At 41.2% G+C, this 21,196-nt stretch overlaps 1 protein-coding gene across 1 annotated transcript in view; it reads right to left on the bottom strand.

The window, feature by feature from the left end:
* trim62.1 (tripartite motif containing 62, tandem duplicate 1) overlaps nt 1–21,196 on the bottom strand; it is a 31,390-nt gene that overhangs the window by 7,571 nt on the left and 2,623 nt on the right. The window contains exons 3-4 of the mRNA XM_069535566.1: nt 4,091–4,186; nt 519–775 (exon numbers count right to left, since the gene is read on the bottom strand). Of these exons, the coding sequence (XP_069391667.1) occupies nt 519–775; nt 4,091–4,186 (353 nt within the window). The remainder of the gene's footprint in view (nt 1–518; nt 776–4,090; nt 4,187–21,196) is intronic.

Below are 21,196 nucleotides of genomic sequence, written 5' to 3'. Positions count from 1 at the left end.
AAATGGCTTGAGTTGATAATACTTAGATCACAAGAGTTTGAAACCTTGGGCTGGACAGTAGGACCTAAAAATGATTACAAGATTCAGTTGATTGATTTTGGATAATTATCAGCATTTTTGTCACATTATTATTTAGTTTAAAGGTTCAGTGTGAAGAATTTGGTGACATCTAGAGGTGAAGTTGCATGTTGCAGGTGAATACTCCTCTCACGCTCCCCTTCCCAACATGAAACAGAACCTGTAGTGAACTTCAGTTGTCATGAAAACTCAAAAGGTTTTAGTAACAGTAAAAAACATGGTGGCTTCCACAGAGAGGACCCCCCTCCATGTAAATATAATGTGTGAGCTTTGTGTGTATATATATATGCATAGATCTTTGGTTATATTGATGTTTATGAAAATTATATTGTAATAATAATTATTGATATTATTCTATTGCCAAGCCCATTTTTCTTCTTATGTGATAGCATTGATGAAACTTGGGATGGTTTTTACAAAACTCTGGGCCGGTGAAGCACCTCTCAGACGTGATGGCGACTCCCTCCAGGAAATCGTGTCGTCCAGTCTCGTTGAGGCGCTCCTGCAGGATCTGGATGCCCTCCTTGACGTCACGCAGCTGCTGACTGTAGCGCTGGATCTTGTGCTCAATGTCGGAGAGCTTGCGGGCTGTGTCCATCTCCAGCTCCTCCAGCATGCTCTTCTGACGCTCGCGCAGGAAGCGGTGGAGGCGCTCGAAAGCATCGCCAATGGTTGCACGCAGACTCTTGGCTGACGACTGAAAAAGAGATGCAAAGGTAGGTTTACTGGGTTAACTGCCATAACAGGGTTGAGAGATAACTATAGTTAGAAGGCTGTTTTGAGTATTTCTGTCACAATAGTCTGACTCTTAATAACACAATGGTTAGTAATTCAAGAGCTTACAAAGTGGTGTAAATTGTGTTAATATCATATTAACATTCATTAAATGATTCAGCTCGTACATGTATTGATTTCAAGTGGCTCTCAGTGAAAGTACAACCTTAAGCACAGGAAATAAAGAAGATCTGACTCTGTTACAGTGGGGGGACACAAACAAGAGCGTACTGCAACAGATATAATCCAAAGAGATGGTCAAAGGAAGGGGTTGCAAAGGATGTCCTGTCTGTGAGGCTGAGTGATAACGGGACCAGTAGCCAGGCAGAAAAGCTGAAGCCATTACATGCTTTTTACAAGGGACAGCAGACTGGGAGCTAAAGAGCCCAAGAAACTGATTTGTAGTTGAAGAAGATGAATGGGAAGTTGGACATGAAAGAATGTATCATCTGAGTGTTAGCGAGCTGAGTGACTGAGAGACAGCACAAAGGGATGTGATGTGAAAACCCTGTAAACATTGTGCAGAGAAGAGCAGGAGCCTTTTGATTCGAGGCTACTGAGGAAAGCAAACACTGGATTGCATTCAGACATTCATTTCCCTCTCTGTCGCGTTTTTATACAAATTCAAAACCAAACCAAAGATCTGCTCATCAAAGAGCAACTGAGGAAATTAATGACTGAATCACAATGACCTAAAAAAAAAAAGAAATTCAGAAGAATCTTGTGTGTATGAACCTTCGATTAATTAATCCTGATGATATTACCTGATGGGAATTTCAACACCTTCTCTGATCCTTTCAGGAGGAGTTGGATTCAGCGAACTTTGATCTCATGTTTAATTACATGTCCACTAAAAATTCAATCAATCTCTTTGAAGCAGCAGACATTTCTCTCCTGTTCTCCCAGAGACGGGGGCAGGCATTCTCACTCTGTATGTGGGAACCTATTCACATAACTATTTCTCCGCAAGCCTGAGAACTATGACATTCAGGTGGGCTACATCCCGGCACTCCTGCCATGTTAAAGAGCTGAATCCTAGACGAAAGGGAGGAGGAGGAAAATGAGGAAGTCTGCAGCAGCCTTGCTATCAGTCTCAGTGACGTGTCTGCAGCTTTGGCCCAGCAGGCTGTGATGGCACTGAGAGGGAGTCTGCAGCCCTTGGAGACAGGACGCCAGCTACCCTTCAGGGAGAGCAAATCCCCTGTGGGCATGTGAATAGAGCACAATGTCAATGCTTCACATGGAGATCCTCCCAGGCATACAGAAGCCCAGCACTCAAACTGGAGTGAAAGGAAGGCACATTTAGTTAAAATGGGAGCCGGGCTGCTGCAGTGCTTCCTTCTCAATCTTAGTACAAGAAGTGAGGTCCAGCTCACGCAAACATTAATGGAGATGTCCACAGATTTAAGCCTAGTTCACACTACATGGCTTTTTAGCCCAGTTTTCCAGTCATCGACGAGTTTTGGAAGTGACTGACCAAAGCCCCAGATCAGAACCAAATCAGTGTTTGATTCGCCAATAGCTGTGTAAACTTTTCAAAGACGCGACAAGAGGGGCTCGCCGACAAGTTGCAGAATTTGACTAGATTTCTAGCAGGCTAAACATTTAGCAGGGAGGCAAGTCATACAGTGTGAACTGAGCAGCGATTAGACCACTTTGAAGGTTGGATAGTGTGATCTTGGTGTTTGTGAAGAAAGATAAACAATAAGGTAAAAATTAAGAAAAATAACTTCGCAGAAATCACTTGCAATCGCAAATATAGCAGGATGAAGAAGAAATGCAGGGAGACATTTCATTATCAGCTGCCTAAATGCATCAGAGATTAATGTTGTCACAGTGTCTCTCTTCCAGGGAGAGCACTTTGTGCAAATGGAAATAAATCTAATGAGAACAGCTCATTTCTAATTAGAAGCAGAGGGCGGCTGAGAGGCCTGCATATAGCAGTCAGATTGAGTGTGGCAGCAGAGGGTCCCGCAGTGCAGATTTCAGACAGAAAGACGAGTGATGCCATGACAGCAGGTATGAAAAGGAAAATGCAGGAGCGTGCTCCCTCCATGAGAAACAACCCTGATGGCTGCGACATTGTCTCTGCCAAACACCCTGACCTGGTTATTAGCTTCAAAGTCACAGGAAGCAGGAGAGAAATTTGTGACTACGTTTTCTTTTGAAACCATCATTGTGAGGCCATTTAGGCCCACCCTGCCAAATTCAGTGGGCATTTTCAATTTCAGGTTCAAGTTAAAATTAAGATTAGGTTATGCTTGAGTTAAAATGTGGCACAGAGTGAGAGTTACAAGAGGGGTAAGTATAAAAACTTTGAAATGGTAACTTTTTAAAACCATATTCAGCTTAAGGAAATCTAAACCAAAAAAACATGCTTATGTTTTGGGCATTTTTTTCTGATGGAAGCGTTACTATACAAGTTAAGGTACTAGAGAATGCAGTATTTCAATGAATGTTCTCACAAATGCAGGAAAATGTGTGAGTGTGAGTGTGAGTGTGTGTGTGCGTGTGTGTGTGTGCGTGTGTGTGTGTGTGTGTGCGTGTGTGTGTGTGTGTGTGTGTGTGTGTGTGTGTGTGTGTGTGTGTGTGTGTGTGAGAGCTGGAGTCGAGGGACTGATATATTGAGCGAATGCTCTTGGTTCGCTGATTAAAACAAGGTGTCCAGATTAAAATGCAGCTCAATAAACCACTTTACTTGTCAGAATGTAATTGTCAGTCCTAATCAGTTAGGAAGAAAGAAGGATAATCAGTGACTGAAAGTCTTCAAACATTTAACAGATTTCATGATCACAGATACTTTGTATTGTATGAAATAGTTTTACTAAGCGAGTATTACCGTCTACACTTAAATGCAAACAAGGCAAGGGAATTTTATCTATAAAGACCCTGTCATAATATAGATTCAAGGTGATCATGTAAGGATGTCGTTCTTCCTAAGATCAATCGTAAATTTAAAGAAAAATGCTAAATAATTTTTAAATCCAGATCCTCAAATGTGAAGATATTCTGCATTTCTGTTTTACCTCTTTGAATATTTTCAGATCGTTAGTGAGGCAAAGCAGAGTCCTCTCAGGCCATAAGAAAATGTCATGGCCTTCTTATGGAGGATGCTGAACAGTGATATTTAGTTGCAGCCACAGGGCAATAAATGGTGCTGGCCCAGCTCTGTAAATGAAAAAACATATTTCTTGTGTGTTATATGTGTCACAGTTTTGTTTAACAAATGTTACAGTACCTTGGTCTCGGTGAGTTGTCTCTGCAGGAGCTGCAGGGCTTCAGTGTGTCCCTTCTCACTGTCCTGCAGGGTGGCCAGCTGCTCCTTCATCTCCCTCTGAAACACAAACCACAGCTCAGTAATCAGTGACTGGATTTTCAGATAACAGATCTGTGGAATTAAAATTCAATCAGGTGATGTGTTTGGAGGATGTCATGTATATATTTGACAGACACTTTTTTGCAAGTGTGTAAATTCTAATATATTAATCTGAACTGCATTATTGGTAAACCAGATTAGTTTGCTTTGGTACCAGGCACAAAGATGCAAGCCTTAGATACGACACAAAAAAGGCAGCCCTTCATCTCCAAAGATTACATTTTATCTCACTCTCCTTCTGTGTCAGAGAAAACTGGGTCTCATCTCGAGTCGGGAACACACAAGCAGAACTTGCACAGCTCAGACACCTCCAAATCTCCCATAGGCACGAGAAAGGCTCTTCAGGAGCTGCCAGAGATGGATGCAGTCACGAATGGTGCAGTTTTTTTTTTTTATGTAGGTCCCATGTGCCAACAACAGCCATGCACAGCCAGTTTTGGAATAAAGTGGTTCAGCATATTTACTCCCTTTATAGGTTTAGTAATATGCAAAGAACTTACAGTAAAATACTTGAATTCTGCACTTAGTTTATCAGTACTTTGGGTGATGATTATTTTAAGAGACTGATGATAAATAAACAAGTACAGGGCGAGTTTGAAATTACATTTTTCACTAGAAAAAGCAAAATGTGCTGACAGGACACGTGTTGGTTCTTCAGAAAATTAAAGCTGAAGACATTTTTGGGCTACAGGACAGTACTGCTTGAATTACCACACTGCGTACATAGTGTGTCATAAAATGAGGTTAACAGGATAAAATTAGATGTAATTGTACTGAAACAAGACTAATGGGCCTTTCAGACACAGAGCAATTTGTGCTGCGCTGGGTTCAGGGAGCTGTTGGCAGTGATCAGACTATGGTTTGATCTCTTCACGATGCATGCTGCTCTGTGTATTCGCTTTGCTCAAAGCAGTGACAAAGTTTCATGGCGTGGTTCAAAGCAAGCCATCTGAAGTAATGGGTTTCAGAACCCATGTCATACTAGCATACTAGTATCTCTGTAAGGGTAAGATTCATACTTGTGTTTAACAACTATGATATTTACCATGTTGACCAGTTTATTCAAGCATGTTAGCATGCTAACATTTGCTAATTAGCACAAAACACAAAGTAAAGCTACAGCTGATGGGAATGTCTTATAAAATATAAAAACATATTTCATTTAAATGAACACAAATGATCCTCATGGTGGCCCTGGAGGAAGTCAGGGGACCACCAAAGTCAGCAAGAGTTATCTTCTGGGGATCATGAATATCCGAACCAAATTGTATAGCAATGTATGAAATATCAATATGTTTGAAACAACAAACAGATTAATGGTATTATACTGAAATGGTTGGTTTATACTAGTTTACTTACCTCTGTCGAGGTAATGTTTCCACTTGTGTTTGCTTTATTGATTGTTGGTTTGTTGTTTAGCAGGATTATGCAAAAAGAACATGTTCAATTTCAGTGCTGATGCAGATTAGGGGCACAGCCAGGAATTTTGTAGGACTGTTTGGCCTTTGTTGTGAGCATTTTATTTTCCTCAACATCCCTGGGCAATCTGCCCTGACTAATGAACAGAGATAGAGGCACTCCAAAAAACCCAAATGATTTCAATACTCTGGCCTCATTTAATAACTTTCTTATGTATTTGGGCACAGTCACCCCATCAGAGCAAACAAAAGGTGGTGTTCTGTCCCATTCATATTCATATAAAGAATAAGCAAGCCATCCTCTTGCTTGTCTCTTTGCTCATATAACCTGTGCGTCACCTTCTCTTTGACCCGTGAACTGCAGCAAAATCAACCAACTGGAACTGTCAGCACAGCGGGATTAATAAAACAACCATCACTCAGCCACTGTGCTGAAATGAATGCCAAAATGTATCTCTACTGACAATACATTACTCAAAAGGAGATAATGAACCATGCATCAATTTGTGATGCATTAGAAGATTTTTGGCCTTGATCATCAGCTGCAAAACTAAATGGCACAGTGGGTTGGTGGAGATAAAGCATGTTTCTTCTCAAGGACAGAACTGGAGGAAAACAATGGATGGTGCAGAGGGGGAGCGTGACTCTCCATGTTAATGATAGGAGTGCGGCAGGCTCAGCAGGCTCCCCGCTTCATCGCTACAAGCTTGTCTGCAGCAGGTCAAAGGCCACTCCCACACACTGAGATAGATCAACGCTGGCAGACTGGCAGAGAAAACATGCTCCTCTGCTCTTCTGCCTTCACGTTTTCTGACTGACTGGTCAGAGAAGGGCAACTGTAACTGTTGCTGCCGTCACGCACAATAGATGGATGTGTTGACATGAAACCAAACATCTTGGAAAACTGAAAATCATCTACAGAATGAACTTAACTGAAAGAGCTTGATTTTGCATCATGATTTGCACTAGCACTCGCGAAAATTCAACAAAATGGGAGAACATGTGTACTTCAGCTGAATTTAAGCAGGAAAAGCAGCATTTTATTAACAGCAAAATATCAACCGTGGTGAGATCATCTTCATACACTTCAATCCCCTGAACCTCCTCCATAACGTGCAATAACATAATCCCGTTTAATCTCCCTTGAAGCAAAAATAGTCCTTTGAGCATCCTACAGAGGGAGATTTCCTGTAATGACTTTCCTAGCAAAAACTGGAGAGAAAAGCTACAGCTACAGTGTTCATCCCTGCTGACAAGGATTTGGGTCTAAATCAGGTGTAATTTACAGGCATCAAGGGGAAACATTATCATCAAGGTGAGCACAGGGACAACACAAAAGCAAATACTGCAGGTGGATGAATACTGCTTCAGACACAGACACTAAAAGGAAAACTTGAGTGTGTATACAGTGTGTGGAGGCGTCTCTTTCCTGTCCATCGCATTTGGCCAACACAAGTCTGACATGACATTTCCCCAGGACGTAAAGTTGCAGGAAATTGGGGGTCACGGCTGGTGGATTGTATATCTAAAACTCAGTCCCCCTGCTGTGATTTTCTTCTTCCTCTTCTATCATGTTACCATTCTTGGATAGATATGGCTAGATATACATACACAATTAATGAGTAAAACAGTAAGCTACTTAAAATTCCTCAAACTTTCCTTACAGCTGCGAGCTCAATTATGTGCAGCAGCTCGCTCAGGATTTAAAGAGCGAGCTGGCTTCAAACTGCCAGCGCCCGATGAGAAGGTGAAGAAAACAACAGGCAGCAGTGTCACAGCATGAATAATAAAAAGCCAACAGGATGGAGAACTTCCCCTCACACACAGACATGAGTTGCTTCCAGTGATTTCATTCACATGCTCTAATGATGAAAATAAACCGCAGAAAGACTTGCAACTCGTCTTCTACACTGAGCAGAGGACTAACAATTGCAGTGAGATCCCTTTCATCAGTTCATCATTAGACAGAGGAGGCGAACCCGAGCTGTAGATCACCGAAGTGCAAGTTATTCTTTAAAGGAACACTTTGGCAAAAACCTTTGTGGGGCTGAAGGCTTTTCTCTGGGTACTCCTGCTTCCTCCCACAGTCCGTAGACATGGGTTAGATTAACAGGAGATTAATTATAGAGGCTCCAGGTAAAGATAAACCGTATAGTTAATGGATGGATTATATACAAATTACAATGAACTCTATTTAGCTGAGGAGTAAATCACCTTTACAGGAGGCCTAGCCTGTATGATTTTTGTTTTTAATCAGGCCAAAGCGGAGAGTTTGACAGCAGTATTATGTATAGATGTGCACATTCTCACATATTGCCCAGCCCGCTCTTGTCTCAGACTCCCTCTGTTTCACTAGGACAAATATTGGAGGAGTCTCTGTCCTCCAGCCTTCTGAGCCAGACCCGCTCAGTCAGCTCAACTGGCCTCTGCCTGATATGCTGGCTGAGACACGGCTGCAGGGACGCATTCGTCCCCCTGGAGAGGCTGCAGGCTATGCTGATGCCAGAGAAAACAAGGCTCTGGGATGTAAAGCACAGCTTGAGCTCAGTTTGATGTCTTGGAACAAAATACAGCAGGGTTTGCAGCCTGAGACAGCAGTTTTGTTCCTCTCCATTTTGTTTCTTTTCACACGTTTTTTTGTTGTGGTTGCCGTACAGGGTCACACGAGACTGGCAAGTAAAATAGGTTTGTGATTGGTCTTCAATCCTTTGGCCTGCAATTTATCATAAAGATGCATACATCTCAAATAAATTGGCATGTATTGGCTTATCCATGGAATTGATAACCTGACCCTAACTAAAAATATATTTTTAAAAAACGTGTGCTTACACAGTGTGTTGTATTCCCAGAGGCTCACTGGTAATAAAGGTGCTTCAGAAATGACAAAATATATTTTAAATCCTGCACCTCACAGCACAAAACTCACATCACACTGAGTATTTCTGTGGTTGTGACATCATTAGTTGCTGTTCGCTGTTTCTGTGCAGCTTGTGTCAGAGTCTTCAGGCTGCACTTGGTTTGGCACTGAGTGCTGTGAACGGGTCCTTGTACTGTGAGGACAGGACCAAGCACAGGCTGGTGGCTTGTCATCATGTTTCATCAGGACAACGTGATGATGTGATGCCTTGCACTCTGCTCTGTTGATCATTTTCTCTTACTCCTGTCTGTATCCCAACAAGAAATTCTTTCTAGAAATCCACCACCTCCTGTTGTACAAGCAGAATATTTATGTAGGCTTGCTTTTTATTAGCTTTTTTGTTTTTTCCCTGACATCTACTTGCTTGTGATGTGTTAGCTTTCAGGTGGAACTAGTACTAATGGATTCTTTGTCAAGAACCACGTCCTTCCACAGAGTTTGTGGAAATCCAGCATTTGCGTATTTATGCTGATAAACAAACCAACCAATAGTACTAATTACCTCCAAATATGGAGGTAATTAGTACTTGTGTAATTACTGCACTGTTGAATTAAATTTAACGCTAGAAAAGCTAGCAAGAGCAGGATACACTATAAGAAATTGCAGCAGACACACCCCAACCCTTCCCATTGTCAAAGCTATGCTCCTAAAACACATTAATGCACACAAACTGCCTGACAACCGCTAGAAGCAGACTTTTTCGTAACTCGCTTGCTAACATCTGGATAGCCTCCGGCTTGTGAAGACTCTGGTCATGTGCAGAGAGAGCACGGGCAGGGTGCACACACACAGGCAGGTTGGTTTGTGACAGGTATGCCAAACATTCGTTTCATTGGGTTTAAATGAAATGGTTGGACGTGTTTATTACAGTCCTGTGAGGGCCAACTTTATTTACTGATGGAACCTGAAAAGGATTTCAACAAATAAAATAAATGTGTTTAAAAGTGTTTTACCAACCCTACCATTAAAGTGAATTTAGCTGACAACTTCAATAATGTTAGCCTGGTAAATTCATCATAAGGTCTGTCAATAGAAAAAAAGTCCATCTTCCGCTGCAGTTTCAGCACAATTTCTAATTGTCACAGATGAAACACATATACTGTGACTGATCCTGGTTCTCAGCATCAGATCACAAATGACCCCCATGTCTATGACTTCCACTTAACAAGAAACATTTGGTAAAAGCAGAAGAGATGAGAGGCAGTGCTGATGCTGGAGGCCCCCAGTCCTCTGAATATAGGCCACGTCATGTAAATGATGAATGCTCAGAAGCTGCGGCTCCATTTCCTGGAGTGAGGAAGGGCACAAAGTATGCAAATATAACACCCCGAATATGAAATACAGTAGCTAAGGAAAAAAAACAACACTGCGTGTCAGTTTTGATATTTTTATCCTAAAATGAAAAAGATTTAGGATTTTTGAACTGCTGACAAAGGTCTACTGAGTCTGCACACTATTCTGAGGGAGCAGCAAGAACAATGTTGTATTACTGAAATTACTGCAGAGTATGGATGTCGGAGGGTTTAAAAAAGAAAACCAGGTCTCAGAGCCGTCAATGTTAAGTTTGATCATCTACACAGGGCAAGTCATTAAAGAGGAACAGGGGGTTTGTTGTTGGCTCTAGATTGGAAATCTGAGAAGTGTTCAGTGATAAGAACAGGCATGCTGCTTGTATAAAATCACCAGCTCGACAGAAGCTACTTAGCGCTTCACCTTCCGTTCCTAAGGTTGTGACAGCAGCCTGCTGACGGCTGAGCCCAACAAGCCCAACACAGCTCAAACTAAATTTATTTTGACGGGTAGCCAGTTTAAATGTTTATACTCCTAATATGAAATTCAAGAATATTTGAAATACAGCAACTTGTGGAGCTATCAATCACCCCTTAAGAGCAGAACACTAATCTAGGAGAGGGTTGTACATCATCTCAACAGGACATGTACCTTCTTTTAGAGGTGCGGTATTACATACTGTCGAAAACAAGCTTCTCCCATAAGTTACTGACTGTAATTAAAATTATAATGTTATAAATTATGATTCAACATCGTTGTGTATAGAGACCCCAAGTAACACCACAACTTCCCAGTTCTGTTTAGGGGTGCTTTCAGACCTGCCTTGTAAGGTCCAGACCTTCTGACTTGAAATGTGCCTCAGACAATGGTCCAGACCAATGGACCAAAACTAAGTTAGACCAAAAGAGATAGTTTCGGTCAAGATCAAGCGGCGTGAATATATATTTTGGAATGGTTTGTACTTTCGGACCAATTGCAGTAAGTTGAGACAGTATTAAACAATAGAAAATAAAGAAGTGGCAGTGGTTCAAAAGATTGATTGTGGTCTTTGCTTTTTTTATTTGGTGCATTTGGCCGGTGAAGCTTGTAGTAATACAAAACACACAAAACACTAAATGTCAAGAATGGGTAGACGCTAAATTACGAAGTGAAAACCAAATTAACTGGATCAAATGTAAACAATGGAACAAAGACACAGACTGTTTAAACCGCTTCTTTTTTACTTCTGTAAATTATTCCTTCTCTGTTTTTTTTCTGTCACTGTTACATTAGAATAACGTTTAACAAATGTTAAAGTGCAAAATTTCAGCAGTGAGCACTTCTACATTTACATAAATTAAGCCTTTTCCTGTTTGCAAAGAAAGGGGTCATTAGTCAGATTGGTTTAAGCAGCTATATTTGGAAGCTCTACCTGGCACAGCAGAAACCAAACACAAATGTAGGCTTAACAACGTAGATCTGGAGAAAAGCAAAACACTATTATCTCTTCTGCAGACTGACTTCATTCTTTGGACTCACTGGGTAAACACATCCAGAGAATGACACTCAGATATTTTTGAGGCCAGGCAGATTTTCTCCACAACCAAATACAAGCTTGTGTCATCTTTTAGTAAAAAAGACCTTCCTAGGATTAGTCAAACCTCTAATAGTCAGCATGTAGTTAATATATAAAACCATGTAGCACGGGTCAGGCTTACAAATCACCTATTGAAAAAACATGATGTGGTTGCATGCCAGCCTGCACCACACGGTAGGGATAATAAACAGATTTGTTTGCCTCTACTTCATCTTAGTGACATGGGTGCAGCTGGAAGCTATTCTGCTGGAGTTGTTGTGTATGCACTATGCAGGCGAGATTGCCACAGCTCGCCAGCAGCTCTATCTGACCAAATACATAGCGTGTCTGCTTCTCTTTCACTCAGTCTCCTGACATCAAATAAATATTTGGGATGTACGCCTCTTTTGTCAAGTCACACTGTTAAAAAACCATCCCTTTCTGTAGACTCTGGCAGTACGGTATACTTCTGTGAATTATAAGTATGGTCTCTAGTCAATTCTGCATGTTATTTAATTCCCAGCTGATTCTCCAATAATTTACATATTGTAGCCTGGATCGTAAAAATACATTTCAAGCACAGTTCAGGCAAGGAGCAGTAAAAATAAATCTGTCTACAATGAATGTATGTTTTGTTTATAAAATACTGACAATTTTCAACCTGCAAAGGTCATCAGCAGGTTTCTAAAACTCTGTGTGTTGAATATTATTAAGATCAGCACTCAACACAATCTCTGATTTACTCATAAATACAGGGAAGATGAGGCCATCTACAGAACTGTGTGCACTGAGCAAACAAAACACTGGAAATATGAAGTCAATTCTTGATCAATATATTTCAGAAACTACCAGAAGTCATACATCTCCTGTACACATCAAGACTTTATATATAGCTTTTTAAAAGACCTCTGTCAATATGTTAAAAACAACATAATAGGCACATAGGTTACATCAATAACCTCTATTCAGTCTCCTCCTTTTGACGATGAACTAGTCTCTGGGTGCAACAGACAATATTTTGGGTCTTCCAGTGTGGACGGTAGTTATACTATACTTACACTGTTTTGGCTACCTTCTATTAACAGCTATCTGCATGTGAATAAATAGCTAATTTAACAGACTGTTTAACTGCAGACAGCCAAAGCCAAACGTGAATGGACAAACTGGAAATGGAAACCAAAAGGCTTAAGGCCCTAAAACCTTGTCCCTCACCAACAGAACCTGCATATTCACATGCAGAATCTGAGACTACGGGAAAGTTGTTTTCTTTACTCTATAGTGCCACACAGGCAGAAATCAAGTTAATGCCATTTGAGAGCTTCAGTCTGCCATGTTCACATTCAAATGTATGTATTTGAACAATTACAATTACATAGTGAAGTGAAGTGAAAGAAACTGAATCCATGTACCATGATACAGAGTTTTTTGTTTCTAATTTAGTTTTCACAATATGTGAGTGCTGTGCCTCCTCCTTTGTTCTGTGGGTCACTCTTGTGGCATTTGGTACTGTGTCTCAATAAAAATCGTTTTCTGCCCAGTTCAGAGATAACATTGCTTTTTCAGTTTTAGCCGACACAGTGTCGAGTCAATCAAGAAAACAACCTCTGCATAGCTCTCCTGAAGCCTTGATAATTTTTTTTATGAAACAGCATCAGTCTAATTCACAAGACGTTAAATGAGGTTTGTATGTAGAGCCAACTCAATATTTCAATAGATGAGCTTTTTCTTTCAAGATAAATATATGTGCTTGATGATAAGAGGGATTTTCTTTCTTGTCTTTTCATGATTAAAGCTGTAACACTTTACACAGCCCTCTAAAACTGTCTGACAGCTTTACACTTTTAACCGAGAGGAAAGCTCATTTGTTTTACAACCACAGTTATAGTGAGTCACAGTGGATAAGAACCTCTGCTAAAAACCTCAACTGTAAACAGCTGCTGGAGCAGGAAACCTCGACGAGAGCAGGAGTGAGGACAGAAAATACAGCTGGCTGCTCCCCACTGATTAGCGTGACCCTCGATGCACGCTAGATGCATTATGGGAAATAAACAAGCACTAAGAATATCCAGTGAAACCTGGATTGGCCATGCATCCCATTAACAAGCAATTTAGGAGTCATTGTTAATGTGCATATTACATTATTATCCAGACTAGCAGGCAATCATGCAACACTTCATTTATTAAGTTTTATTTGCAAATTTTGCTTCACGGTTTTACTGACTTTCATCAGGCGTTTTCAATTAAATAGAAATTTGCTTAAAACCATTAATTAACCAGGTTTTCTCTCACAGTTTCTCATAACTACTACAAATGTTTTAGAAATAATTTTTGCTTAATTTGACACTTTCCCTAATCCCACAGATAAAATAAGAGTCAGACTGAGCATGTGAGAGTTTTACCAGTAGCTGCCTGCCTGATAATCATCCATCCCTCAGCCATTTAAAGAGCAGTGTCAATAAACATGTAAACATCTTTAGAGTCCAGGGAGGTGACAGGTCTGAGTCTCGCTGATTGGGCATTGTAAATGAGGGCTCCTATCTGCAGCACGTCTAATTAAATCATCTGCAGCAAATCACGGACACAGGGAATTACAGGAGATTATTGCCCAGCCCGGCCATGCAAAGACCCCCCGAGAACAATGGCCTGTAATCTGTGTTAATTCCCCAGCTAATCAAGCAATGCAGGGCTCAGTGTGGCGGCTGCAGCGATGGGTTACAGCAGTTCACATCTACCCCCCTTAAAGAAAAAAGAAAAAAAAAAATCAAACACAGACAAAACTGAAAGGCAGAGAATACTGGAATATTAACTGCTCTGTCTGAGATCACTCACCACTCATGGATTTTTAAACATTTACTAAGATTGTCTCTGCCTAAAAGCCAAAAGGCATTTCAAATTCATCACTTTTTACAAGCTATTTTCCAACCCCCAGGACAGTAGAAGAAAATAGCAACCATCTCTACAACACCTTTTTGTGCCTGGTCTTTTATTTCTATTTAATGTGGTCTATTATAGCAGTGTCACCGGCATGCAGGCTGCACTCCCTGCTGATCTGCCTCACATTAGGGAGGCCAGGGCTCAGCATTAAGCCTTACTTTAAGCCACGGAACTTTAAGGACAGCATTTCCCCTTTCATTTACCAAGACGACCAGTAAATCTCCGCTCGCAACTGATCCCTCCTTTCACTCTGTCCTGCCAGACCAGTTCCAGCTTGCTCACCTCACTCCTGTGACCTGCTGTTTGCAACTAGCTGCCAGGTACATGTCAGACCACAAGGTACAATGCATTCATTTCAAATGAATCATCAGGATACAGTGTGACGGTGGAATTTGTGTATTTCTACCTTAGAAGAAGAATTGAAATGAAATTTACATTCAATCGTAATATACGTTGCCAGTTAATTCAGCAGCTGCAATAAACCCGATGATCATTTTTATTACCATGTATACAGAGAGAAGTATAGTCATTGTAGAGATCTGAAATTTACAACCTTCATGAAGTTGATAATTATTGCAGGACTCCTCCTTGTACATGCTAAATTATTTTCCAAAGAGATGTTTTGTCATTTTCAGTAGTTCTTATCACACATGACGTTGCTTATTTGTCAAGTAAGTTTGGTTTAGCTAGGCTGATACTATAGAAATGGGGTTAAACATTATGATTGACAGCTTAGGCCTAGTTTATGCTTCTGCGTCACGTTGACGTTGCTTTTTCTTCCGGTCACAGTAAACAACAGTAAAAAATTGCGACCGAGGTGGAGCAGCTGTATTTGGAGTTGGAGCTCATCAACATTGAAGAACAAATGCTTATATTGCAAATGTTGAAGCGCAAGCGACAGAGAAGACGTTTGCGGAGGTGGTGTGTACGACCACTAAACCGGTCGAGGCTGGGAACGGGTGAACGGGCAACTGCCGGAAATTACGTTCTGAGCGGACCAATCACAGCGCTTGCGGTCCGCTTCAACGTGACACGTAGTTAGGATTTTTTGGAGGTACGCATCAGGCTACGGCGTAGGGGTCCGCAGAAGCATAAACTAGGCTTTAGTCTGGCTCACAATTAGCCTACAGTGTGTATCGAAAGGACCTTGCCAACATCACTACTTCTCAAACTTTGGCTCCAAATGCGCAAGATGGCGGCGTTTATATCTGGTATAGGGTTATATTAATTTATGGATAGTGGGAGGAAGTGGAGATGTGTTGTCATGTGTATCTACATATACAGGCTGTGTCAGACTATATGTCAGACTGTGTACCAAATAAAGTGGCTAAAGATATCTTTAACCCAGTGATGAGGTGCTATATTTATGCCGAGCTTTGCTAGTGCAGCTTTTCTGAACTGTGACTGTTTTATGCAACATTTTCTCTTCCCACATTTCAGAATTTTGACTCAAAATCGTCCTGTCTGTGCTATTTTAGTTATATTTTCTTATTTTGTCATTTTTACATTAATCATTTTACTTCTGACTCAACAGATGGTATAAGTGGTCACGACAGACCAAATGATCAAAAACAATAAAAGAATCAGAAAAAAGGTCATTGCTCTGTGTTTTCTACAGGCCAATGAGGTTTGAGACACCTGTTGTTCTTCAATCATTTCTGAGAGTGTTAGTAAGGTACAACGCTTTTAGGAAACACTTGTTGGTCTTAAGAAGATTCAAAAGATACCGTTACAATCATATTATCCATAGAAATGTAGCTGTTAAATGTGCTTAAAATGAGAAATTTTTACTTGCAAGACAACAAGGCAAACTTACATGATCTGTGCAGAAGGCGTACACACATCTCTAATGCTCAACAGATGTAGACATCCGACTCATTTAACTGAAGTGCAAGCCAACGTAATCATCTAAACAAGACACAATGTTCTGTGAGGTGGACACAGCAGCAGCAGCAGCAGCTTTTGTAAACATGCCCAAGCCCTGAGTGTCATTAGTGGTATCAGTAATAAGTGCAGCCCAAGCTACCGCCTCCTTCTGGATGAGGATGAAATTATGCCAGCACTCTAATGGAACACAACTATTCCATCTCTCCCTATGGCTCCATTTGGACAGACTCATTTGTTTTAGATGGGCGGTTGCTTGGTGAGATATTGGCAGGGTGAGGGGGCTGCGACCCAAAAAATTTGGTTAGCAAACAAGATTTGAGGCATTTAATAAAGCAAATACCACAGAAACGAGGGGATGATTACTGAGAGAGAAAACAGCATGGGAGGGAGAATAAAAAGAGACAGAGAGAGATGGAGCTGCTACAGGAAAGGAGAGCAGACTGAGGCGAGCCACAGGGGAGATGGCAGCCGTGGGTGCCCTTGAAATTGCCTGACTCATTACTGCAGCAGCACGGCCATGCGTGGTGATGGCAGGCTCAGAGAGAGCTCTCGGCTTGGCTCTGACAGTCATGGAGTGAAAGACAGCCTCGTTTTAAAACCACCAGGGGAACACTTCAAAGGCTGGCCATGTTCATTCTCCCTTTTCAAACACCTCGCTGCATTACAGTGACGCAAACGAGAAAAAGGTTCATGCCTTTTCACAATTAATTTGTAGTCTGATATACCCAGGTATGACAGAGGCATTAATGGAAGGCAGCACATGTGTGCATCTGGTCACTGAGTGCCAGCTCTCTGTGGGAGAATCATTTAATGCTTCAGTTGCACGGGTTTTAGTTGAATTCAGACAGGCATTGCTGCACAGCTGCCTGTTGCTATTCTTCTTTCACAAATCATTTACAGTGTCTACAGTCTCAGCAACAAAAGTTAAGTCCCCAAATAAGAATGAAAGCCATAATCTGCAGTCTTACATCCATTCTTATCTGGTCTTGCGCTTCTGTCAAATAGAGTGCAAAGACATCCCTGGGGCAAGAAAACACCAGGAAGTGTGTGTCTAGCCCTGCAAAACTGTTGTTGCACACAGCCCAGCGACGGTCTTGATCATCACAATTACAGCACAGTGGCTGCTGTAGCTTCCACTTTGTCCTCTGCAGGAGCTGTCAACCAACTTTAGGGCACAGTGGTGTGATAATAAGTGCACAGCTTCGTCCATCTCCAGAGAAGTGTAATCTCATCACCAGTAACCTATAGTGTCTAAAATAAAGGCATCGTCTCCCAGATCATAAAGCACATACTTTAGGGGCAAAGAACTTAAGCTTGGTCGATAAGAATGTCTGGCTCCTTGGTTAAAGCCTTGTTTAATGAGTTTCGCAACAAAATAATGGAGGATTAAACTGTGAGTTTGTTGTGGTGTGAATTAAATATTTGGAGATTTCTCAAGCTGAGTGTGGCTCTATTTAATGGTTCAGTTCAGGGCTTTTTCCGCTATTGCACATCAGGTTAAAATGGTATTTAGTGCCGTCCAATGCGATTGGCAAAATAAAAGTCCTTCTACTCAGAAAGCATTAGTTGCGTGTGAAATCTCAGTTCCCTGAACAGCAGAGCCACAGACAAATCCTCCACGATCCTACCTTAAAGGTCCAGCGTGTAAGATTTAGGTGGAGGCAATCTGTTGGCAGATATTGAATATAAAATAATCCTAGTGATGTTTTCACTGATGTGTTTCACCTAAAGTGTAGAAATTGTTGTTTTTATTTACCCTAGAATGAGCCCTTTTATATTTACATCTGGAGCAGGTCCTCTCTACGGAGGCTGCCATGCTTTTTACAGCAGTCCAAACTGGACAAACTAAAAACCTAAAAAGTTTTTATGAGAACTGGAGGCTACCACAGGTTCTCTTTCATGTTTGGAAGATGATGAAACATGTTCACCATTAAAAATCCCCAAATTCTAAACACTCCACCTTTAATGTCAAAGGCGAGCAATTATGTGTTGGGTGAATGTTTACCAGATGTGTGTGCGTCACCCTGTGATGGTTGAGCGCTGATGTGTTTTTGTGTTACAGATTTGGTTGCAAGAGCATTTGCGGAGGGAGAGGATGCAAACCAGCAGGAGGTAAAGCTGTCAACACAGCAACAAGACTCATGGCCTGAGGTCAGTGGACTGACATGCCAAGCTAAGTAGATTACTGCCTGCCACAGACCAACCAAAAGCTGTACTCATCAGTGGACCCTGGCCAACACACTATCAACATACAGACTGTGTTGTCAACACAGTTTAAGTGGTGGTGGTATGACATAACAGAAGTGTGCAACAACGGCAAATCAGTCTAATGGAGAATCAAATCTAAGACTGAAATGTGTTGTAATGGCTCATTTATGAGGCCTTTACTCTCAGAGTCGAGAGTTTCTGACACAAGCAAACAGCGGTGACGGTGAAGGAAGTTGAGATAATGTTCCTGTTAAGAAAGACACAAACGCGACTGCGTTGTTAACAACAGTTGTCTAGTTTACCTATTCTCAAAGTCTGAAAGTTGAAATTTCTTCCTCATGCCCTGTGGTTGTCTTGCTTGAACTGCTGCTCCCCCCACACACACAATTTCTTGAGCTCCATTTTGTCAGTTTTCGTAAGCTTTCAGATTAGGTGCACAAATATGGATGAAACGAATGCAGAATACGGACAGAAGGTTCTATCGGTATCCGTACAAGTATCCAACGAGCACAACTGAGTTAACGCCTATGTAAATATAAGCCATGAATGCACCATTGTGAAATTATGTATTTATAGTTCAAGTGCTCCTGATTGCATGCTGTGGGTCCTGTCCGACAGTTTTTATGTTTCTGTTTTTCACCATGGTGAACCTTAGCAATAGCTGTCATTGTGAAAGACACCAATTACCTGGGTGAAGAAAGCTGAGTAACAACCATGTTGATGTAGCATGTGTCATGAGACATTCTGCTCCTCCACTGGGTGACGAGGAGTGAATATGATGTCACCTTCACAGCAAAAAACTGCTGGGAAAAAGGACAGACTAATCATTACTTAGCAATTTTAACTGTAAAGGACGTTTTATTCGCCATCTTTGTGAACTCTCGACACGAAGAGGATAAACTCTGGCTCTCAATCTAACAAATGCTTATCCTCTTGTCTACCAACTTTCCCACCCTACAAAAACTCTAAGGTTCATTTTAAAAGAGGCCACCAAGCTGGCACGACATGTTCCCCTCTGGTCCAGATATTCAAAGCACTGGGGCTGATTGCTGCAGCACTTTAACACATCCTCTCCATGTTGTTTTGGCACTTCAGTAAAGCATTGTCAAGCCTCATGCAAAAAGGGAAGTCAGTGCCAAAAGTGAAGCTAGAGCCTGCAGACACAGCTCTCTATCTGACACAGCTTTTGTCTGATTTCTAGAGAGAAAAGGGAAATAATGATGAAACTTGTGAAATGACAAATATAACACGATTTCGTTTACATGGGTTAAGAACAGGTTTAGACACAATCCTCTAATGTTTACTTTTTGATCACGAACTAACATGACAGAACTGTCAGACCATCTGCTGCCATGTTCTAAAGTGTGTGTTTGTCTGGTAAGGACAAGACATTACGTAACAAACAATTCCATTTGTTGATGTTAGGCGACACGTTTGCCAAGCTCATCATGAGACATGCTTGTCTCCGATGGGGCCTCAGTGTACTCGTACGGTCTTTCAGTGCTGTAGATCTGGGAAGCCTCGAGTTCCTGCCAGAATACAAAATACCAGATCTGTGCCTTGAAAAGAGCTCCAAGCAGAGGGACGAGCTGGTGCCCAAAAAAGAAAGAAACATACTGGGACTAATTATTTCTGCTCCAAGATTACACGGTTTTGACCTTTCTCAGGATTTCAGCACAGCATCTGATTGGGAGATTAAAGAAGAACAGCATTGAAGCTCACAGCTCTGCTAATTATATTTAATGCAGAACAAAGACGTTTACAGCTGTAGCTCTGTGGTACACAAATATGTAATCCATTCATTGAATTAACTGTCAATGTTTTGATTGCCATTGTTTATTATCTCCACTAAGGAAGTTATGCATTCAGTGCTGTTTATCTGTTTGACTGTTCTCAGGATTATGCAAGAATGACTGAGGCTGTTTTATTGAAAGTTGGTGGAGGGTGGGTTATCAGCCAAAGAAGAACTGAGTGACTTTTTGAAGCAGATTCAATCACTTTCTTTAACATGGTGAGATCGGGAATTTGCCTTGGCAGAGGTATGCTCTCTCCGAACAGTTACATTTTGCCCTGACCAATAAGAGAGTAGCATATCCATCACATCTGCAAGAGCTTCAAGGATGGCTGCTTAGAGGAATTAACTTTACAAATACAAAAAATTAAGAGTTTTTTGAGCTGTGCTGCACAGTTGCACACTTAATTTTTATTTTTTATAAGAAAAGCAATGCCCTTATTTTTCATATGTCTGACAACGTTCTGGTTGACCTTGTTGTTTTTCCAACAGCTTTTAAAGAGCACAACACCAAACTGAATGAACACTCAGAGACCACCTTACTGGTATTGTCGTGAGGTGCCCTGAGCTGCAATGAGGGAGCATAAACTTTTCAAAAGGGCACATCTGTCAACAATCACACACTTTGTTCCGTTCAGTTCACCGTGCTGTCTGCCAAGACATGCAAATCAAATTTAATTCACGCTGCACAAAAAAGATCTGAATATCTAATAAAAATGAGGGCGAGTACATAATGTTGTTATGTGTGTTTTCTATGCACACTGGAGTAAAGGAGGAACAGGATAAAGAGCTTTGTTTCACGATTATTGGATTTTGACTCTGTGGGAATGGAATTATCCAAACAGTGAGAGGAAAGAAAACACTGAACCGGCCCAGTTAATGTGGAAAATACGACACAGGAAGTTCATTTATTCAAAGCCAACGTCATGAAAAGTTTAAAGCCTCATTAGGGGGTTTCTGACATTTT

This window comes from Paralichthys olivaceus, chromosome 2 (genome assembly GCF_024713975.1).
Source record: "Paralichthys olivaceus isolate ysfri-2021 chromosome 2, ASM2471397v2, whole genome shotgun sequence".
Classification (NCBI taxonomy): domain Eukaryota; kingdom Metazoa; phylum Chordata; class Actinopteri; order Pleuronectiformes; family Paralichthyidae; genus Paralichthys; species Paralichthys olivaceus.
The sequence above is the reverse complement of the archived record's forward strand: the minus strand, read 5'-3'. Positions and strand labels throughout refer to the sequence as shown.